The sequence below is a fragment of the Triplophysa dalaica genome, chromosome 20 (assembly GCF_015846415.1).
Source record: "Triplophysa dalaica isolate WHDGS20190420 chromosome 20, ASM1584641v1, whole genome shotgun sequence".
Lineage (NCBI taxonomy): Eukaryota > Metazoa > Chordata > Actinopteri > Cypriniformes > Nemacheilidae > Triplophysa > Triplophysa dalaica.
In genome coordinates, this window is record NC_079561.1 from 4,477,524 (window position 1) to 4,500,763 (window position 23,240).

The window sequence follows — 23,240 nt, forward strand, 5'->3', positions numbered from 1 at the left end:
TTGTGTGAAACGCAAAAGCATGTCTTCCTCATACAGTCACATGCACGTCTGTAAGTGGATGGCTAATCTTATAAAAAGCCACAAATATTGAGAGGAAATAATCCTATATTGTATAATTGCTCTATATTTCTCAAAGCTTTCGTTAACAAAAATATATAGATTTTGCATAAGAATAAAATGATTAACGTTAGTATTCTAACCACGCGTTGTTTCCTTATTTAAACTAAAATCTGCTCTTATCTCAGAAAACACAAGTTGATGAATCACTCACAATTATTTTTTTAATAACATTCACAGTATAAGTTGCCACGTTAAATTTCTTACATTCTTTCCTTAAATGCACAAAACATATCGTCGTTGTATAGTGATGTCACTGTAATGTTGACTCTCCTCCAACACTACAGATACATCACACCACCATTAGATCGATTTCCTCAGTTCGTATTTCCAGGAAACAGGCTGTAAGAAGTCAAGAAAACCCGAAAGAAACCGAGCTCGTCTGAGAAAACGGAAACACTTGACGAAACTCCTTACTGGAAACCGAGCGGTTTCGAGCAGAAATGGCGTTGTTTCCCCGCCTACAAGCGGCGTCGGCTCTGTTTCGACAACTGCGACTCTGCCTTTCTTCTGCATTATTGCGCATCTCAGGCGCGCTGCTGAAGATTTCAATACGATGCCCAGAATGTTGTCTCGGTAGGCGACACACTATGTTTTGAGACACACCGATAAACTGGATATATTTATCTACGCGGTGTCCCACTTTGAAGACCAACTTTAAGGGGTGTTACCAAATAAGTGCCTTTTTATTTCGTCATGTGATAGGGAAGATGCGCATTGCCTTAAAATAACATAACTACACCTAAATTATAATTGACTCTTTTTGCTGCTTTGTATATTGTCCATAAATAAAAATAATGTGTGCAACTACATTTATTAGATTTTTATGTTAATTCGGTTGAAGTGAGAAATTGAAGAGATTGGGTGTTGTTTATGGAAACTATAATGGTAATAACTGGTAATTCTCTATTGGACACCATTAAACCTTACTGGAATAAAGATGTTTGAAACTAATTTAAAAGTATTTGTCATGGAAGCTATTGAAACTAATTTAAAAGTATTTGTCATGGAAGCTATTGAAACTAATTTAAAAGTATTTGTAATGGAAGCTATTGAAACTAATTTAAAAGTATTTGTCATGGTAGCAATTCGATTCCTTTTATTATTACCTTATAGTATCTGCCTTTAATGAAATTTAAATGAAAGAAATACACAATGTTCTCCGTTTAAGCAGTAAAAGTATTTGTCATGGAATCCTTTTTATTATTACCTTATAGTATCTGCCTTTAATGAAATTTAAATGTCAGAAAAATACACAATGTTCTCCATTTTAGCAGTAAAACGTGGCAGATGTAAAATTTCCAAAGTCTGGTAAAGTTTTCTAGACACCTGGTGGAGGAGCTGCGTCAGGGTGGACAGTAACTGTAAAGTGAAAGTAAGTTAAGGAAAAAACAACAAACGCACACGGAAGACTCGGATCGATTTCTCTCTGCATGTGTTAAAAAGCTGGCGTCAGAAACAGGTACGTTTCGCCATATTCTGTCATTTGATATATAAACTGTACATTTAATGCGACCTTCGTTTGTTTATCGTTTAATGTTCGTGTGGAAATGTTAGTTTTGTAGTACTGTAGTACACTTTCCTGACGCGTCGATCACTTCTGTACGCGAAAGCGCCAATGGCGAAGGAAACGCGGGAGCTGAACAGAATATAAATGACCTTGTTCGGTTAAAATCGATGAAATAAGTTATGCTTGTCACTAATGTATCTTATCTTGGATGCGGCGTTACATGTATCTTAAACAAACTGCGCAAAGATGAAAATGTATGGCCCGAATGTGGCCTGGTTGCTCCATGAAAATGAATGTGAGGGATATTTTCTTTTTGCAGTCTCGTTTGAATATATGATTAACAAGTTAACTGTATCTCTCATATGAGTGCTGGTCATATCAGTGAAGGATGTTGTATGTCTTAAACATATTTTATTGTGTTTTAACGAGTGTAATAGGGAAACGTTTTAGTGTAGTAGGGGAAAAACATTTTGTGTGACATAAACGTGTTGGCTAAATTCACGCCCTACTTTCTGTTCCCTTTGGCTGTGTTCGGCACAGTCTAATGCGTTTTATACGTGTGTGTCATCTTGTGTGTTCTGGAGAGGGGTCTGTTTTTATAAACCCTCATCACTGTTTATGTAACATTGCTTGTGCAAACTCCAGTCTTACGGATGTACCATCCGCATGCTGTCATTTTCATAAATATTACATGAAAACAAATGGATGGCTGTTTTGTGGCCTTTCTCAATGCTTCGAACACTCAAACGAGTTGCTCACAAATATGTTTTAGATTAAGGAGATTGTTGTTTGTGTGCTCATACAGTCATTTATGTTCATTTTGGACATTTGACTGCTGATGGACATCTTGTTGAATTGGTAAAACGTGTACTTTCTTTCAAGCACATATGAGTGCATTGCAATGATTCAGTCAATAATATGAATTATATAAAGCGTAGTTACTGTAACAGTACAGTAACATTAAACACACTAGACACTATGGTCTGAAGCCAGCGTGATTGAGCATCAAACAGAATCAAGTGTATGATTAGTCAACTGCTAGTCTAGTCTAATTGCCAGCTTCTTGGGTGTAAAACTGGTTTTCTTTGCCTCATTGTTGCTTACATTTGTTATTATGAAATCGCCTCGTTCCAGGGAATGGGATTGACTCAAGTGCACTAGTCTTATCACGGAAAAGAAATGGACACATTTGCTTAAGTATCCTGTTTCTCTGATTCGCGGGCTGAGATACAACTTGACATTTATTGCCTCTGAAGTCTGAAGTTTCAGAAGAGAGATCAGTCTGCTCAGATTAGCCAAATTGAAGACCAAGTAACAACAATTTCTTAAATCAGATTCATACAAGACCAAATAACTGTATCTGAATTATGCCATGAAAATTAAAGGGATAGTTCACCCAAAAATAAAAGTCCTGTCATGATTTTCTCATCCTCAAATTGTGACAAATCTATAAATTTCTTTGTTCTGGTGAACACAAAAGAAAGATATTTGGAAGAATGTTTGTAACCACTGTTGACTAATAGTTGGTTGTGGCCCAGATCTGTTTTCCATCATTCTTCAAAATATCTTTTGATGAGCAGGGAATATTATATTTTTTGTGTGCACTATCCCTCTAAATATTTGCTGCAGCTCTTTAAGCTTGCTGGAAAATATCTATTTTATTTACTTGTTTTTTATAGTCATTTTTGATGAAGCCAATGTTGATACTTTAGGTAACTGAGAGCTGTGTATGCAATAAAGTCAACAGCATGAAATATGCCAAACATATAAATTAGGGTACTGATTTGCTGGAGTTTGAATGGCATCAAAAGGATAATGAAACTTCTAAACATTATTTATATTACATGCTGCTGTATTTATTTGACTTGACCTGTGAGGCTGAGCTACATAAACACAAACATTTTACCAGACCTGTTATTCCTGCAATGCTTTTGCCAGCTGGAAATATAACACCGGGACACTGGGCTCGTAATGAATAAGGTATTGTCTCAAATCTGAATTGTTTAAGGGTAACCGTGAATATAACTTGGTCAAGTAACCTATTAAATCTAAATCCTTTCATAACTCTCAATAGTTCTCATGATTTTTACGACCTGCCAGATGTGAGAAAGACATCTGCATACAGATGTAGACATTTTTCACATTTGTTGCCTCTCTCAAACATTTGTGCAAATGTTTTTCTGATAAGACGTATTTAGTAAATAAACCAGAAAAAGACGAATTGTGGGAATGTTAATTGCCGAAGAATTTAAAAACTCATGATGCAGACATATACAAAACTGGCTGATAATACATGCAAATATGCAATGCGACAATGCTTTAAGTTTTTCAAATAAATTTGAACTCTTTTATTATTATTCAAAAACTTATATAAACACCACACGCTTCACATTCTTTCTTATCGTTGATCATCATCCACATGTCAGAGCATGAGCTAACATTTCCTTGCCAATCTCTCTGCATTAAAACTTTGACTATACATAACATTATAAAGAATTACAATTATTTATCTAATCTAAAACCATTTGCAATATTTCGATAATTTCGATATATCGTGTTGTCCAGTCAAACACTGTAGTTGTATCCTGCTAAATAATACAAATACCCCCATTTTGGCTTGTAAACAACCTTGAGGCAAGGCTTTTTGAAATTCTCACTCTTTTACTTATTGCCAACTTTCTTTATTAGGTAATATCCAGTAGTATAAAACCTTTTTTTACAACAACCTACAATTTTACAACAGAAACTGACAAGATTGAGTAATCACTACATCAGGGTGAATATGTTTAAAATGACCTCCCACATCTTTCTTTCACAGTGTGTTGGCCAAGGTACATATTTTGAAATTAAGCCATTTATCTAAAATCATTAAACAGGACTAGCTGAGTCACATGAGTGTAGGCCGCAAATAAAAGGCTTGACTGGTGCGTCAGAATATGGTGGGATGGCACTTCTGTTTTCCTGGTTTCTATTGAGAAATGTCCAGTGTTTATTGTCATTTACATATTGCCATTTCAGTGAACTAATTGGATGTTTGCCTATAGAAACAAAAAATAAAAGAGTCCAAATCAACTTATTTCTACAAAATTATAGATATGATCTTATTGTATGATCTTTGTGTTTTCTTAAGTTTGCAGTTTTAAATACATCACAAGTTAAATATTAGCTTTGATTAAAAGATATTGTCATACTAAAGCTGTTTAAACTTTGGCCAAGACAGAAGTAGACCTATTTCAAAGATATATACAGACAGTACATGTAGTGTTAGTAAAAGAGGACATGATGCAGCATGCTTACATACCTTTGGGCACATTTTAGTTTAGGGAATGAGTCTCAAATCCCATGTGTGGCTGTACTGTATGTTACTGCTTTGAGAACACATTTCTAAAGTTGTTCATTTGGAGCATGTGTTTATATTTTGGATACTGTCAATAAGTTGATATTGAATGTTTAACAGTCTTGCCAAACTTTTAAAAATGTATGTGTAAGTTTTATTTACGTAAGAATGTGAATGCTTGTTAAAAGTACATTGTTGTAGTTACAGTTAATTCCACAAATAAGTGCTTTTGCCTTTGTTAGTCCTCATATTAGCTGCTTGTGTTGTTGACATCGTTACTATAATTATCACATTGAACCCGAATGTTGTGTGTATATGCAATGTGTAGCATGGCTAATGCATCTACTAAAATGACTAAACTATTATACATCAGTGTTAACTAATGTAAAATATTGTGTAAAATATTATATATTAGTGCTGGTTGAGGTGGGTTATTTTGTCCAGCGTCTCGTGGTGTTATTGTTTCTGTCCCTTGTGTTAGTGAGAGATAAGGTAGACGTGCTGTCTCTTCTCTCTTGGACACATAAAAGATTGATCACAAACTCCTCAGAGCGTCTCCTGCGCTTTTTGCCTAAACACAGCCCATCCTATAAATAATACAGTATAAAACCTGAAATACAGCTTGTAATGAATTTTGGACCATCCACTTTCCTATATAATAAACACGACTTCCAAAAATAAATAAAAAGATAGTGATAAATAATATTTAGTGTTCTGTAGGGACGAAACTATATTATCAAGTTTCGTTTCAACAAACAACATTTTAAAAACAATAAAGAAATACATGTACTGAAATCGAATAAACAAAGTGAAAAACACTTTTGACACATTTGAAAAACAAATGCATAAAAAACACTGATAGCCTATTGTTTCATCTTCAGGGTGCTTATAACTGATAACAAATATCACTTGATAGACGTACTATTTGAAAAGTTTGCGTGATTTTTTTACTGTTGGTGGTACAATGGCTTTTCTGTCACGTTACTGCAAACACGCAGGTGTGGGCACGCTCTCTCACTCACACACATCACGTAGCAGTGACTCAAGCCTCCGAGTCCATTCGCTCTAACAGACTCTTGAAATGAGATGCGCAAGAAAGTAGTCCTGCCTTCAACACCATTTTAAAGACGGTAACATGACAAACGTTGAAATTAAACATTTGAGATGCCCTGTGGTGTGGTTACCATGGTATAAGCGGAATAATTTACTCCGGTCCGTTCATTATTTGAGTTTATGCACATCTGCTTCGCTTCCGATTACCACCTCTGGGTGCGCATTAACTTCCCAATAATTGAACGGCCCGTTGTCATTTATTTCTTACTTATGGCACTTTTAAAAGAACGCCATAAATACTGTACCACAGACACTACACCGAGATATTATCTCATAGTTCGATTTTGGTATCTGTCCGCTGTTAAAAGTCATAAAAAATGAAAAGAGCCATGCCTTTTAGTGCCGATAACAGGTGTTCTTATATATATTGTTGCAGTTTCTGCAGACAATGGCGTTGTGGACGCAGATGACCCAGCAATTACAGCACCTGACAACCCAGATGCTGAATGAGCTCTATCCAGAAACATTTCCTCTGGACATCAGGCACTACCTGGCCAGCTGGATAGAGGAACAGGGATGGTATGATGTCACTGACATACACGTTATTTACGTACACACGTAGGTATTCGAACAGTATGAATTGGGTTGTACATCTGTGTTATTGTTGGATTTAGGGAGAACTTTGACGTAGACAATGTGGAACAGGAGCCGCAGGCCCGAATGCTATTGGAGCAGATGATGCGTTTGCTGCAGGATGTGGCCTTACAAAACCCTAATGTGGTGGAGAGGGTCAAGCTACAGCATATCAGCAGGAACTTGGTACGTACTGCAAATAGTCCTGACGTTTATAATTATGGCTCGCCGAAAGCTTCTGTATCATTTAACATCTGTAGAAATGCTACTGAAAGTACTGTTTGGTTTTATTTAAAACGAAAGTAAAACGAACGACTTCGGAGGATCCACATCATGTGTGGTGTTAGGTGTGTGATTAGAAAGAAGTAGAACAGATGTATTAAAGGGACAGTTCCCAAAATATTTTTGCAAACCTTTCTCAGCTTTATGCTGATTCAGACCAGTGTGATGAGCAATTATTAATCATGATATGGAAAAGTGTTTAACTCCATGTTTATTAAATGTGAAGCGGTCTGCTTGTATAAATAATAATATATAAATAAATTAATGTCTTTCAGTGCATATTTCAACCACAGCCTCTGGATCTGGTGAGGACAGTACGAGACATGCTGAGGAAAGAAAAAAAAGTATTGTTGTCACGGGCGGTAAGAACAAAGCAAAATTTCTTTTAATTTGTGTTTTATTGTGTTAAAGACGAAAAGAAATCTTAATCTCTTACTGTATGTTATGGGTGGTGTAAAGTTTCAGTATGTAAATGCTCATGTTTTATATGTTTGTCTATAGGGAATGCATCCTAACTTTCAGCACCAGCCCATGCATCAGGGTACTTTAGCTTCCAACAACACCGTCCAACTTCCAAGAGATGATCCTAAAATTGACGTGGACAAACTGGTGCTGAAAGTTTTAGAAATTCAGAACTGCCGTCAAACTCTTTACCAGCTGCAGGAGGAGTTGAACTGGGAAAAACAAGAAGCTGAGTCTGCCCCAGGTAAAAGTCTAAATCGTCAGACTCAAAACTTTCACGCTTGTTTCTCATTTTATATATCCAGTGAATTGAATTTTTTACTTTTAAGAATGGTAGTATACTCTTAAAACTGTGGACACAAATTGAACAATTGGAAGTGTCAATATTAGGGCTCTCAAACGATTAATCACGATTTACATGTGAATAAAAGTTTGTGTTTACATAATATGTCTCTGTACTATGCATGTTAATTTTGTATTTATAAACACATACATAGAAATGCATGAATTGAATAAAAATAAGAAATGAATAAACATTTCTATATAATTTAAATTATTAATACATACAAATATTTCCCAAATATGTATACATGTATGTGTTTATAAATACAAAATGAATATGCACATATACAACAAGTTATAACAGAGTTCAGTTATTTGCATAAATAAAATGATACTATTTACATCACAAAGAACACTAAGCAGAAAACTGTCCAAGCAGCTATATTGAGATCTCTCTTTTCGAGATAAGTCTTTACGAGATACAGTTTCATATATTTATTTGCTAGACGTGCATACAGACAAGCGCACACACGTTAGCATATCAAAAGTTGATTCTATCCTATCGCCTTGTTTTCATTTAACATCCAACAGGACAAAACGAAATGGATCCTCAGAATTCGGATAAAGTCGCCCGACAAAACCGCATAAAGCAACTTGAGTTCAACTGTTCCATCTGTGTAAAGGTAAACATTTAAAAAGCACGTGACAGAGAAATACGAAGACAGTACGGTTAGAACCTGCGTTTGAACCTGATCCTGTGCCGTGTGTTTACAGAAGCGTCTGCAGCTCCTCCAGGAAGCTGTTTGTGCCCTGGAACATTGCCAGTCATGTCTTATGCACAGAATTAAGTCGTGGAGATGGGAACAGCACAGAGCAACCATTGGCTTGCATTTCGATGACAACCTCGGCCCTCTGCAGACGTGGTGAGGACCCACTTTACTATTATGAATGATGTCACTTCACTCCTTTTGGTTTGTTTGGGCAAGTGGTTTGGTTTTTATTAACTTTGCCGACTCTATCACGGATTAAGGGCTTTTAAAGAGGCCAATTCTGTTCAAGGTCACAATATTTATGTTTTTAGCGCTACACTTGTTCTTGGATTTTTTGACTGTTCAGTTTCTTATTTAAATCACTTCTTATTGGTTAGTAACAGTGTCTGAATAATACAGTGATGAAAATATGGCTTTTTAAAATGTGGAGCAGGGAAAAGCTTGTTTAGAGTGGATTTACATGAGCATTTCCTAACGCTGTGCAAACATTCGAACTGAACAAATGCTAAGTAAAAAGTACAATTATTTTGTCTGGTCATGTGCCTCTGTGTAAAAAAAAAGAGCTTTTATAAAGATACCGATATTACTGAATTCTTCATTTAATACATGGTTTAATAGTAAAATGTCTCTTCTCAAAGTCATTTCGGTCATTTTTTTGAGGCGTAAAACCTTAAATGGGACAAAAATTGCTCAGGGTACAATTTTAACATTTAATTTGAATAGAAAAATGTATGGTGTAATTTAGTCAATTGTAATTTTTTATAGTGTTATATTGTGTTCAGACCTGTTGTTTTCTTAAAAAAGGGAGATTTGTCATTATGGTTGGATTGTTTGGTTACTAAATTGAAGTTTGAACACATTGTGATCAGCAAAAAACATTTGTGCTTGCTTCTAGTAAATCTGTACTTTGCATGTTCAGGTTGTGTTTTAGTATTATGCATTATTATCAGCTGAAAACACATCTCTTCCGTCTGCACCTGACTGATCATTTCTGATTTCCGTATCTTTTCTACAATATCTAAAAAAAGCATGCTTAGATAAACTAAACTTGGCTCTGTACACTGTAGTGGGCTTTGTGAGACATGTTTTTAGTGCTCTTATGCTTTTTGTTGTTAATTTTTGACTCAATTGCTTCCATTGTTTACCCAACTTGTAAGTCGCTTTGCATAAAAGCTAAACTTTGTGTTTGCTAAACGACTAAATGTAAATGTAAATGTATGCATTTGTTTATTGTTAACATGAGTGCTCTGGACAGTACTGTCCATATTGGCATTTGTTTACTTTTATCAACTACTTTTCCGGTTGCAGGTGTGAGCAGTTGCTCGGGGTGAATGGAAATCTAAGACAGGAGGTCATGCTGGTGAAGGAAGATCACAGAGGGGATTTAGAGTTTCACACGCTGGAGGAAAGTCTGGAACATCTTCTCCAAACTCTCATACAGAGGTAACAAATCCATCACATGTCTTGAGAAAAACTCAAGCTTAATGCAGTTTGGTCCTTGCATCTACAAAAATGCTAGAGTACGTTGCCTCAGCTAGACATTACGTAACAAATGATTATCCGATGATTTCAAAACTTTTCAAAAATTAACAATATACTGTCATTGTCTTGGTTACTCAGTTCTTTGTTGGTGGATAAGCAGCCTCCGCAGGTGATTAAAACTCAATCCAAATTTTCCACCACCGTGAGGTATCTGCTGGGAGAGAAGATCGCCCCTGGAAAGCCCGTCCTGTTGAAAGCTCAGATTATTACTGAGGCGCAAGCGAGGAACTTGGGTCAACAAGGAATAGTACCCAAGTAAGCATTCTTATCACTGGCACAATCTATAATGCTAATACATATTATTACACGGCTCGTTGGAATGCTCGATTCTGATTGGGCAGTCGGGAAATTTCAAGGTTCGTAATTTCCAGAAAACAACCTTTCAAAAGTCAGTTTGACAAGTTTTTTTGACAAATTAAATATATTTTATAATAACCTACAGTATATGATAATATATTAACAAATGAGGAAACCAAATTGCCTGTTCGTGACATTTGAACACCGTTTCTTACCTTAAAACCCGAAAGTAAACGGCTTTTCCATGCGGAAGCTCAGCATTCTGTAAAAATAAGATAATAAAATATTTCAAATTCACATTTCATGTCCAGTTTTTTCTCATGTGGCAAGTAGCCGTGTAATAAGTGGGATAAAATACAAGGAGCCGGCTGTTATGGCAAAATACATTCAATGTATATTCAATACATTCTGTACAATGAGGAGAGGCGTGCAACAACACGGTATACATAGTACACTCTTTTTATATTGTGTATGTTGCAATACATACAATAACGGACTGATTTTGCATCCAGATCTTCCGACAAGATTTGTTCACGCAAGAGGTACATAGAAGAAAGGTGAACAGATGTATATGAAGACAAAATCTGCTTATACTGAAGCATTTGCACAGTGTCGTTCACTTTGATCTATGACTCGTCACTGTGTCATAACATTGCTTTTGTACTCTTGCCCAATGTTGAAATCTGCCTATGAAAGCTGTCATGCATTCAACAGGCGTTGTTACTGTGCTTAGACATAAAGAGGAAGTGCAGGCACAACCAGATAAGCAAACAGAATCAGGGTTACAGTTGAGCTGTTAAGCACACACAGGTCATCTAAACATTAACAAATTAAACTTACACTATAAATGATGCAAATGTTTTCTATTAGTGATTATTTGTCTGGTTTTTTTTCACTCAGTGAAAATGTAGGAGACCTTATCAACAGCACGGCTATATTAGAACACAACACTTCCAGCAAGAGCACGTGTGCCACTTTCAGGAACATGGTGGGTGACGTGGCAAAAGTCTGGATTTCACTCATCCCGTCCATCTGTTGATGTTTTCTTTAATAGTATTTTGTTTTGACTTAGTCATATTTGTTAAATGGTTAAAAACTTGTTAAATGCTTAAAGACTGTTTTTCTCCTCTTTAGTCGATAAGGAAGATTAAACGGGCTGACAGGAAGGGATCAGAATCTGTGACAGAGGAAAAGTTTGCTCTGCTGTTCACCACAGAGTTAACCATCACAGGCTGCGAGAAGCCGTATACCATTCAGGTGATAACAATATGGAATACTGTACAGTTATGGACTGTTTTAACCATTTGCTCGTGTGAGCTAACAGACGGATTGTCTTTTCTGCTTCCAGACAATCTCTCTTCCTGTGGTAGTTATTGTACACGGTAGTCAGGAAATTAATGCCATGGCAACCGTCGTATGGGACTGTGCCTTCTCCGAGCCTGTAAGTAACACAGGACGTGTCAAGGAACAGAACTTGTGTCATGTCGTTGACCATTTGCAGCGCACTAACAGAAAGCTTGCGTTTTCTGTGGTGTTTTCAGAACAGAATACCGTTCGTCGTACCCGAACGTGTGCCCTGGAAGCAGATGTGTGATGCTCTGAGCAGTAAATTCATGTCTGAGGTGCAGACGGACCGTGCGTTGGACAGATATAATCTTCACTTTCTTGCCCAGAAGATCTTTGACCAACCAGACATCTCGGAGGATTATAGCAACATGCCCGTGTCCTGGGCTCAGTTTAACAAGGTGACACTCACATATGCTGTCTATAATGCTTATATAATCTTACAATGCCAACATTCAGTTAATCCAAATTGCAATTCTGAATACTGTTTGTGTACTCGAATTAAGTTAAAACGCCCATGCAAAAATGACCACATGCAAGAATTTTCAAGCATGTGAAAGCAACGGTGCATTGGTGACTCAACACTGACTAGCTTTATCACAGGAAGTTCTGCCTGGTCGAAACTTCACCTTCTGGCAGTGGTTCGAGGGGGTGATGGATCTCACAAAGAAATGCCTGAAAGAATATTGGAGCGAAGGGTACAGTTGAATAACAGTGACTTTCTTTGCATTTGTTAACTAAAGTACCGCTTTTATTTTGACACTGTCTTTCATTGCCCCTGCAGATTGATCTTTGGCTTCATTGGCAAACAACACCTCCATGTCATTCTGCAGAACAAACCCCACGGAATTTTTCTTCTACGCTTTAGCGATTCAGAGATTGGTGGCATCACCATCGCCTACGTAGGTCCCGGTGATAGTAAGTCTGAAGTCTTTATATTATAATAATTATACTATCGCACAATATAAAATAATATGATGCTTATTATATTATGATAAGAAGAAATATTTGTTATGTATAGTAAAGAGTCCATGTAAAGTCAGAGGTCTATTAAGACCTTACATAAGAGCCCTTAACGGGCCTCAAATCTAGGCCATAGCCCATCCCTGGCCTGGAAGAAGCACGGGTTGTAGCCCGGCCCTTGTCTGGCAGTTTATTTAAAACGTTTGGCCCAAAGCCCGTCTTTTTTTCGCTCCACCAACACAGCTTATACTTCTGTTACAGTCATAAAAATAGCTCAGATTTTGTATTTAACGGAAAAGTGATTATATTTTGTTGTATTTAGTTTATAAAGCTAATTTAGGAAAAATGTTGGAGTGTTTTTTTGTTTGTTAAATGTAGTTTAAAAAAAAAAAGTGGCGACATCGACCGCAAGCGGCATGCAGCCGGCAGTAAGTTTAGCATGTTTGATCAATTTAGCCTATATATGATATCACATCAACACTTGACTAGTCTACCATAAAATCCCATGATATAAACACACAGTTGTAGCCTATATCACAATGTTAGATTAAAAGTTTATGATCAGCATCTCAGAACAAAGGCATTTCTAACAAAAGTAGAGAGCAGGGGCTGCTCTGCGGCATGAAACCACGCATCGTAGTGGAAAAGCAAATGAATAATATATATATAATATAAAACCCTTATAATACCCGAAAAATCACAATTCCACTACAGAACATGGCATTGGCGTGTCCTTGATTTAGGGAGATTGTTGTTTAATTTCAGTAGATTTAAACGGACAAACTGCTCTACAGCGTGTTTCGTAAATACGTTCGGCAAAGGACAGAAAACATGACAACATCTTAGTGCTGTGTGAGCCACCTAGTGCTCAATAGGGAGGAGTGGAGTAAGCCATTGGTTGCAATTCACAATCTCACCAATAGATGCCGCTAAATTTCACACACTGGACCTTTAAAAGATGGTTGCAATGTTACTAAGTGTTTTGTTGCATTGTTTTTCTGCCCAGATGGAGGCAGGAGAATCCAGAATATCCAACCCTTTACCAAGAAGGATTTGGACTCAGTTGGACTCGGTGATCGTATACTAGATATTAACTGCATCACTCATGTGTATCCTGACTTGCCAAAACAGGAAGTATTTAAGAAGTTTTTTACAGGCAAGTAAACCAAAATAACCAGATTCTTAAAGATGTTGTTTATCATTTTCTATCTGGCCATGCACACTTTATGGCAAAATCTGTGTGCACATTTTTGAAGATGGACATTTTCTTCAAATTACAAAAATAAAAATGCAATAATTAAAATATATGTTGTGCTAAACAAAAACCAAAACCTGTTGCAATGTACAAGCTCTTTTTTTCCTGTCCTATCACAGCGCCCTCTACACCTCACCCGGATGGATACCTGCCATTTAAGCTAACAACAGTAGTAAACCCGTACGTTTATAGATTAAATAAACTAAAACCTCTGTTTGAAAATATGTTTAAAAGGCATTGACAGTTGTTTTCTATTATCTTCAGAGGAGATCCTAGCACCTCAAGCCAAAACATGCCACCTCAGGCTGACCCCTCATCGGGGATTTACAACATGGGCTCTCCCTTCCATAACATGTGTGTATTTGCACAATCATATCTACACTTACAACCAGAGTCATGTACATTGTTGCAGTGTTTGTAAAATACCTTTTTTCCCCTCACAGGAACCCGGAAATGTTCCCATCGTAAGTATAAACTTATAAAGTGCATGAAAACTTGGACGACAGTAAGAACTTACTTTTAAATTCAGTCTCGCATTAGCACTTGTTACACACAAACATTGAGTGAAAATTTTTTTTTACTATTCACATAGAGTATTAAGCCTTAAAGATGTTGGTTAAAAATTTGGATTCAGTTTTTAAATGTTCTCCGAGTTGTATTTCATTCTAATATTTGTGTAGTGTTAAACAGGAAGTGCTGCCTGACAAGTGTTGTTTACACCTTCAAAAAGAGTCTATAAACAGAACAGAACAGACTGAAATGGAAAAGAATCTTTGATAAACATCAAAGATTTGACTTATTTTCATTTGTGACTTTTCTTATTTTGTGTTCTCCAGAAGAAAGAAATTAATTCCTGATTGTAATGACACAAGTGTATCATTTTTTATATTTCAGAGTTTCACTGCAATACCAATGTTCAATAACAGTTGTGATTATACTTCACTTCCCAGACATTCCAGTCGTGCTACACCTCCATACATGCCAGACCACACCATGTCTGTTCCAGAATCAATCTTCACATCAACCATGTAAGTCACAACCATGACTAATGTTTATTGATACTCTTATATCATCAGCACTTACCGTTGTAACAGTTCTCTACAAACCTGGTAAGTTTTATTTCTCCCTTTCTTTTATTCTGTGACAGACAATCAAATCCCGTGGATATGGAGGACATGGATCCGATGGACATGATCTTGCAAATTTGTCAATAGACTTATTCTTCACCTCCTATTGGCTATAGGCTATCACATTGCTTGGTGCTCCATCCAATGCAAACTTGTCTTACCAAGGTCCCAAAAGGAAATGATAATCTTGTCTATATGCATGTTAGCTACAAGTATCTAAACAGGCGGATCTATAATTCAATAAATAGTAAACATATATGACTGTGAACAGAAACTTGAGGATTTGTCCTATGGTTTGTATAAAACTAAATATTACAATCCTACCCACTAGAAAAAAACACACTAAACTTATTGCGGTAAAAAAGCAGTGTGTTGGAATTACTCTGAAATCAAAGAAAAGATGAAGTAAGCAGAGGGTTTGCTTTAAAAAAAATCATTCCTTAAGTGTCAGCCTCAGAAGGTGAAAGCAGAAAAATGGCAGCATTATAACTGACAAGTGAGTCAGGAAGTCTTTTTCTTATTGTGGATGTATTTTCCATTGTGTCAAGAGGGACCATATCATTTTATTTACCAAATAATCTTGTTCTCTCTCTCTCTGGTACGGAGTAGAATGTTTAGTAACCAATGGTTACTAACCATTATCAAAGTTTATTCCTAAATGGCTTTCAGACCTATAAACAACGACCATTCTTGGGAAATACCAGTGTTTTGATCAGGTTGTTTTTAACAAATTGTTTATGCAGACCGTACTTTCTGGATGTGGAGATCAAACTATTTGAATCCCAGCACTCTTGTTTAAAGTTTGTGTTTATTCCTCCACCCAATGATTTGTTGTTTAAATCTTAGTTAAGGCCTCACAGTTTTAACACAGTATGAACTCAGCTAATCTGTCTTGTATTTTATTTGATTGTGATTTGCATATTTACAAGTGAATATTACGCATTCTTCTGATACCCACAGTCAGTAAGAACAGAGAAGGTATAATCAAAATGTTATACGAATATGAGTTTTTCATGTATCTTCTGTTTATTAAATGGCACAATGATCTGTTTCGCCAAATTGATAAGAACTTCTCTGGAAACCTCTTTACATAACTGCGAACCATAAATCATGTGCACACAATAAGGTTTTATAGCTTAATTATTTAAAAAATGTGGATCTCTTCACGTACTCTACACTGTTTTGTGTGAACCTGTCCTGGTTGTACTCAATAGTGCCCGTAAGTCAACTTTCTTAAAATTGAAATGTAATATAGTTTCTTTCCCAAAACTCAGATTTTGCCTTCCAAAAATACTGTTTTATTTCTTTTGTAAAATACCAATTTTATATCTGTCAGTGCCAAATTTATTAAATGGGCTGTTTTTAAAAGGCGTCAATGGTGAATGTTTGTATTTAAAAAAAAATTATAAAAAGGAATATCTTCTTTCTGTTTTGTATTTTATCGGATGTTTAGATGAATGTGCTAAATATGAATTAAAACATTCTTTTTAACGAATAAAGTAAAAAGGCGTTCTGTGTCTTGCCTCGGTAAACAATGTTTCTGGTTTGAGCAAAATGATAAGAATTTTTTTTAAGAATACCCCTTTAACAAAAAAAAAGATTAGTGTTACGATAGAAACATTGATAGAAAAATCTATAGTTGTTCATTAAGTTCAAGCACTGTGTCCATATAGCACACTCCAAAATCACACTCATAAAACTAAAGAGACATTCAGTAACTTAAAATGGTAATTTATAATAACTAGCTTCAACAGACATTTGAAGATGATTATGGAAACCCGTACACTTAACATAAGACTGAACAACAAATGGTATCTGATTTTCATGTAAACATTGACGTTTTCAGTTGTTTACCATGCCCTTTAAAGGTGACACAGTCAGTGAGGCTGATGGTTCCATTAATCAGAGGAGTAAAGAGGAGAGCTGCGTAGAGGATTTCTCTTTTTTAGATCCAAATGCTACAACGTGTGCATTTAATATCCAAAAAATCCAGACCTCAGTTTTAGAGGAAAATGTTTGATATACCCTATACACTGAGCTTATGTTCAGAAAATGTAATAAAACATTGAAAAAAAATCATATACTTCCAACTGGTACCATTATGCTCTGTTGTTTCTTGAACATTTCTGCACCGATGAGTGAGGTTTTACACTTTACAAAAAAACTACACAAATATTCTCTTGCCTGAGACAAAATGCATTTGCCTTAACTCGCCTTTCACGCACAAAATAACACCAAACCCACTAAACTAAACAGAAACTCTATGCATGCAAAAAACAAAACAGAAATCAAACAAACTAATGTTATCTAATGTTTCCGGAGGTATTCAACTCAAGTTGCAAAAATGATCGGGAGGGGCAAGGGGGTTCATCGAGTTTGGTCAAGTGCTTGTATCAAGTAAAACAATGTTTGTTTTTGAATATTAATGATTGTGAGACTTGGCTTCTTTTTAAGAAACACATACTGGGCCACACATAAACAATACAACATTTTAAAACAGACTCATAGTGTGATCCAAATTCAAGATATGTCTCTTTTAGCTGTGAATCAACATCCTCCAAACTCATCTGTTTAAAGGAGAAAGGCCTTCATTTGAGATTGAAAAAAAACCTTGATGTGTTGATACAAACACAAGGCGGATGGGGGGAATAGGATGAACTAAACAAGAAATTGTCAGAAAACGCACACCACGCACATGCGCGCACACACTTCATAATGCAAGGCTGCAAAAAATGTAAACTGTTCCAAAAGATAATGTTTTTATGCACATGTGTCACATCTGTGAAATATCAAAGAAACAAACCTGAAATAAAATGAATGTGAAAGATTTCAACACAAACACTATGAAACTGTAAAGCATGCACAAGTCCACTTCTAGTGTAGTTCAGTCATGAACTAGACTAGAAATGTCAGATGCCCCTTGCCACCTGATGGGTAGGCACAGACTCGCCCCCTATACCTACCAGTAAAGAGCGCAATCCTCAGTGCGAAGTCTTCTTAACCTCATAGTTTTTGGGAAGGGGTCATTGGTTGCCTTAGGGAGTGTGTTATCCTCCCTAATAAGGCAGACTGAGTTGGTATGTTGGTGGTGTGTCGTGTTAAATCAATGTAGGTGTATCTTTCGTTATGGATCCATCTTGTCCTGACAGTGTTTATTGGGCTTGTGTTTTGAGTTCGATAGGGTCCCCTCGGGTCTCCTGCTGGGCTTCAGCCTCGGGGGGTCGGTTGCCCTTGAGCACAGCCAGACGCTCAGACAGATCCCGCATGCGCGGAAAAAGCAGGAAATCGTACAGCAAAGCACCGAGAGCACCGCCGATCAGGGGGCCCACCCAGTACACCTACCAGAGATCGAGAGAGAACAGATCAATATGAGCAAAAGCTCAGATTCCATCCATTTTTTATTTTATCCAAAGGCTGTGTGAATAAAATCATCCTCACCCAATGATTTATAAAGTTCCTGAAAAGCACAGCAGGCGCGAAAGATCTGGCAGGGTTCATTCCAGCTCCGGTGTAATACATCTGCAATGAGATTTAAATGTTCATGCAAAATGCCTTTAATATTAAATAAAAATAATATTGGTTTTATTTAATGCTGATATTTGTCTGCCATCTTGATATTGCAGTTTTTTCTCTACATGGTCCCTGCTTTGCCACTGCGCCTCTGGCGGAGGTTGCCAGATCTCCGTAATAAAACAAGCTCAAAAATTGCATTTGTGGTGCTGAAAACTGACTTCTGGCAAATTACGACTCCCCCATTCCCCCATCTAAGCTTAATGTCAGGATTAGCTAATAATCAGAGAACAGTGCAAATGAAGGGGAGTCCAAATCTCTGGTCTGGCAACCATTTTTTTGCGAAGTTAATAAAGTCGTTGTGAACCGGAAGTTGTGATTGTTTTTACTTGGAGATAAATAGAATGTCTAAGAAAATAGTGCCCGTGGATTTCGTCTCTCTCTGTGATTTGATTGGATGGATAAAAAACGGTTGCGTTTTGAAGTGGACCAGGCAGGAGACTGAACGTAGAAGCGGAGGACTTCACGAAGGCTCCGCCCAAGCCGTCTAACATACGTCATTTAAGATGGATAGTCATTAGCGCATTTTCAGATTTTAACTTAAAATGATGAGGGGACACAAATTTTAAAAAGAGAATGAGCCATATTGATAAGTTATTTACAATAAACATCCAAGGTTCATTGTAGGGCTACTTACAAAGGTGTAAGCTAATTTTGTTCTAAGAAACACAAAAAAATTAACTTTATTGCCAAATTCGATGAGAGCCTTCATATTAAAAATGATTCTTATAAGCTGAACGTTGTTAGTCCGCGTAAGGAAAAAGTTTTGAACGTTAATTCTTTATGTGCTTAGTCAATAAGTATTAGTTTAACATTTTCACTGGCTTTGTGTCATGGCCGGTGAGAAGCATTTTCTTCCTTTTTAAAACCACTGCTCTACAAACCAGAATAACAGGAATTTGTAAATGCGGTCACGTACCCCCAGCAGGTGACCCACAAGCACCGAGAAGCCAATGGATAGAGCAGCAGACCCAACTCGCCCGTTTCGCCTCTCATCCGTCACAGCAAAGACACACACCACAAGCTGCAGAGTCAGGAATATTTCTATGGTGGTGGCCATGCCCAGACTGATGCCTGGTTGAAGCTGAAAAAGGCAAGAAAATTTTACATTTTTATTTAATGTAAATTAATACCAATTTGTAGAATTTATTAAATGACAACGTTTGGGGTTTTATTAATGTCAGTAAGGTTTTGCTTTATTTTTTATTCAACTAAAAAAGCCATATCATTTTGGCTTTCCATGTTTTTTGATGATGCTTCTGGCACATGCACATCGATAGATGCTAAAATACCTTCAGAAACATTTTTTTTAATTTATTAATGTTCAATAAAAATGCACAATATGCAAAACCAGCACAGCTTTTATCTCAGTACCAATGTTTAGGAAAAATGTTCACGTTTTTTTATCTCTCAACTCAAGTCATCTATCCAACAAATGAAGTCATTGCATGTATGAAAGGCTCTTACCGTGTTCAAGGCCAGATTGCCTCTGACATTGTTTGGTGTGACCCCATGCAGCACGGCAGCCCCAGCTAGCGCACCCAAACACTGGGCACAGATGTAGAAGAACGCACGAAACAGGGACATCTGGGAGCTAATCAGGTAGGCGAATGTGACGGCCGGGTTGATGTGGCCACCGCTGATGTGGCCGATGGACTGGATGAGTGTAGCGGCTGCCAGTCCAAAGCAGAAAGCAACTTGGAGGACATTGAGTGGTCCGGCGGTCCAACGCAGAGCTGCTCCCAGTCCGAAGAAGACGAAGAACATCGTGCCATAGAACTCGGCAAACACAGCCCGCCAAAAAGACATGGACCGGAATTCCCACATAGTTGTGATGGTTAAGTTAAGGTAATGTCAAAAAATGGAGGGATGTGAACGGAAAGGAAAAACCTCCAAAAGTAAGCAAAAAGAGCTTCCTTTCAGATTTGTCTGTCAAAGGTTTATAACACTATGAAACATTAAGCATAAATGCTTCTAGATGTTTACAAGAGCAGCAATGTTTCACACGATTGAATTCATCTGCCCTGGCCTGTGTGGTGTTGTCATAAAACCTCGAATGTGAAACAAGCAAGTGAGCCCTGCATCGATGTGAAAGATTGTTTAATAAAAGGACATGGCTAGACAAAAAATAAGCATGTCCTGCAAACATTCAACCTCTCTGATGGGGAACGGAGAGGCCACGGGGTATTTATAACAACCCACAGTGACACCATAATCCTTTGGTAGAATTGTGGGAGGGGGCTGCGGACAATACAATACGATCAAATTAAAACGTTTTTTTTTCCTCCTGTCGTTCCAGCTCATTTTTTCATGCCATGATGCTTTGCCACAAATTTGTAATTGAATTGTGTGATGGCAAAATGCAAAATGAATGAAAAAGGAAAATAATCTTGATATTAAGGAAGCTGGGAAATTAAGAGGATTTTGCACATTTACAAAACTTTTTATTTATACAATTATCTTGGAATGATGCTAAAAGTGAAGTCATAAAGAGGACAAACTGAGAATGTTCAGAAGACAAGGCCACCGTGGACCACTGTCCCAGCCCCCAAAATGGAGTAGTGAGGAACTGCTTTATGTCCAGTCTCAGATCAACTCACATATAACATCAGGGCCCTGAAAGGGTCTAGTCCTCTTCCTAGTGCGGACACAAGTGTGACAGTGTGCTGACACACAGAAAAAACCCTTCTGGTGCACATGCACAGGACAGACGATAATACAGGTTTTTGAGCAATGCAACATTCAAAATATTTGAAACACCACATCCTTCTAAATGTGCGTACACGACATCATTTTTTGTCGTGACATTTGCTTTCGTACGACATTTGAGTACAGTTCAGAGCACTTTTAGTTTTGTTTTGGGAGGTTTTTTCCCACAGTTTTTGTCAGAGATCAACGACCTGCTTTGCTTACTGCTTTTAATACTTGCTACATCTGGTAGACCCATTGCACAAAAATAATGCATCCCAATCCAGTTATGTTCTCACATGCGTGGACAAGTTTTTTTTCCACAGCAACTAACGGAGAACTTTGCATGTGCATCCTCTGGTCAGGGCTATACCAGTTGGTTCTGTGTGAAACTGATTAGGTCGGGTTTTACATTGTGTATGGAGCCAGGACGGTTGGCCTGAGCCCCAGTAATACTCTGGAAAATCCATGTAAGGAGAGCAGAGGTTATCAGCCTCTTCTCTAAGCGCTCTGGTGAAAGGATACTGCTTCGCTTGTGCTTTTGCTCTTATTTGCTGTGAAGCAAAAAGGCTGCTCGCGACATTTCTATTGCTTTTGATTTGCATTTGCTGTAATAATAATGTGCATAGTGAACAGTGTGCTTTTATGCAAATAAAAATGTGCGTGTCGAAGCAGAATTGTTTTAAACTTTGTATTTTAAACTCTATTTTCACAGTAGGCTAATACTATTTGTATTAGTCATATTATGTTTTTTTAATCCTTTAACTAAAAGTGGGTTAACTACACAACATGTCCGTAACATAGTGTCTTATTTCGGTTTCAGGAGAACTAACCAAACCAGAATAGTTTAACTGTTATTTTTAGCCCTTCTGCCAGGCTGGCTCATGTCAGCTTTGTGTACCTCTATTGTGGGCAGGATTACTCTCATGCATTGGTAAGCCCCCTTTTGTCACACTCAAGAGACAGCTGAAATCCACTTTTTCTGTTTCCTCTATTCCATACTGCCGACATCAACACAATTATCATGTTGACAGCTTAACGTGCCATACTGCCAGTGTAAACAAAATGCTAGCTCAGGAATTTCGACACCGCCTGAATCAAATTTTGATCTAGATAGAAACTATTTGCGTTGATGCACTATGAAAGGTGAACTGTGAAAGGTTTTTAAACAAAGGGATGAAAACAATATACAAAGTCAGTCAATTTCGGAAGCCTGAACCTTTAAAAATAGTTTTGTTTTGTTAGTGAGGGATACTTTTATAAAGACTTTAAAGAAACCCTCGCTGAAGATATATGTTAGGTTCATTGACTTAATGTGACCCTAGATCACACAAAACAAGTCTTAAGTTGCACGGGAACATTTTTAGTTAAAGCCAAAAATACATTGTATGGGTCAAAATGATCGATTTGTCTTTTATGCCTAAAATCATTAGGATATTAAGGAAAGATCGTGTTTCATGAAGATATTTTGTAAATTCAATATGCTAAAACACTTTATCTTTGTGAATGGATGGCCAGTAACAGGGCCTCTTATTAACAACTTCAAAGGCAATTTTCTCAATATTTTGATTATTTTGCACCCTCAGATTTTTTAACGGGTATATCTCCGCCAAATATTATCATATCATTACAATTTATACATCAATAGAAAGCTTGTTCAACAAAATTTCGAAAAACTGACCTATAAGACTGCTTTTGTTGTCCACGGTGACCCTGGATTACAAAACTAGTCTTAAGTAGCATGGTAACATTTTAGGTAAAAGCCAAAAATACATTGTATGGGTCAAAATTATTGATTTTTCTTTTATGCCAAAAGTCATTAGGGTATTAAGTAAAGATCATGTAACATGAAGATATTTTGTAAATTTCCTATCCTAAATATATACATTTTTTTACTTTTGTGGTTGGATGGCCTGCTAGTGCCTCTGAATAACAATTTTAAAGGCCATTTTCTGAATATTTAGATTTTTTCACACTCTCAGATTCCAGAGTTTTAAATGGTTGTATC

The 23,240-nt window shown here is 37.0% G+C and overlaps 2 protein-coding genes across 2 annotated transcripts; one reads left to right on the forward strand and one right to left on the reverse strand.

Annotated features, from left to right (window-relative positions):
* The first annotated feature begins 1,458 nt into the window (after positions 1-1,458).
* stat6 (signal transducer and activator of transcription 6, interleukin-4 induced) lies at positions 1,459-16,037 on the forward strand. Its single transcript, XM_056732930.1, has 21 exons — positions 1,459-1,579; positions 6,454-6,596; positions 6,692-6,836; positions 7,208-7,294; positions 7,434-7,638; positions 8,268-8,359; positions 8,451-8,599; positions 9,755-9,889; positions 10,067-10,243; positions 11,186-11,273; positions 11,420-11,542; positions 11,634-11,726; positions 11,827-12,030; positions 12,233-12,327; positions 12,414-12,547; positions 13,599-13,748; positions 13,967-14,027; positions 14,112-14,201; positions 14,291-14,311; positions 14,798-14,875; positions 14,995-16,037. The coding sequence occupies exons 2-21, from the start codon at positions 6,466-6,468 to the stop codon at positions 15,059-15,061; spliced, it is 2,325 nt and encodes a 774-aa protein (XP_056588908.1). The 5' UTR covers positions 1,459-1,579; positions 6,454-6,465; the 3' UTR covers positions 15,062-16,037.
* Positions 16,038-16,189: 152 nt separating this feature from the next.
* Positions 16,190-20,371, reverse strand: mipa (major intrinsic protein of lens fiber a). Its single transcript, XM_056732931.1, has 4 exons — positions 20,012-20,371; positions 19,464-19,628; positions 18,413-18,493; positions 16,190-18,312 (listed from the first exon to the last, which is right to left on the reverse strand). The coding sequence occupies exons 1-4, from the start codon at positions 20,369-20,371 to the stop codon at positions 18,127-18,129; spliced, it is 792 nt and encodes a 263-aa protein (XP_056588909.1). The 3' UTR covers positions 16,190-18,126.
* Between the last annotated feature and the right edge of the window lie 2,869 nt (positions 20,372-23,240).

Coding starts and splice junctions, on each gene's coding strand:
- stat6 (XM_056732930.1), top strand. CDS start 6,466: ATGGCGTTGTGGACGCAGATGACCCAGCAATTACAGCACCTGACAACC. Junction 11,727..11,826: donor ACTGTGCCTTCTCCGAGCCT/GTAAGTAACACA, acceptor TGGTGTTTTCAG/AACAGAATACCGTTCGTCGT. Junction 12,548..13,598: donor CTACGTAGGTCCCGGTGATA/GTAAGTCTGAAG, acceptor TTTTCTGCCCAG/ATGGAGGCAGGAGAATCCAG.
- mipa (XM_056732931.1), bottom strand. CDS start 20,371: ATGTGGGAATTCCGGTCCATGTCTTTTTGGCGGGCTGTGTTTGCCGAG. Junction 19,629..20,011: donor GCAATCTGGCCTTGAACACG/GTAAGAGCCTTT, acceptor TGCCTTTTTCAG/CTTCAACCAGGCATCAGTCT. Junction 18,494..19,463: donor TTGTGGGTCACCTGCTGGGG/GTACGTGACCGC, acceptor ATCTCATTGCAG/ATGTATTACACCGGAGCTGG.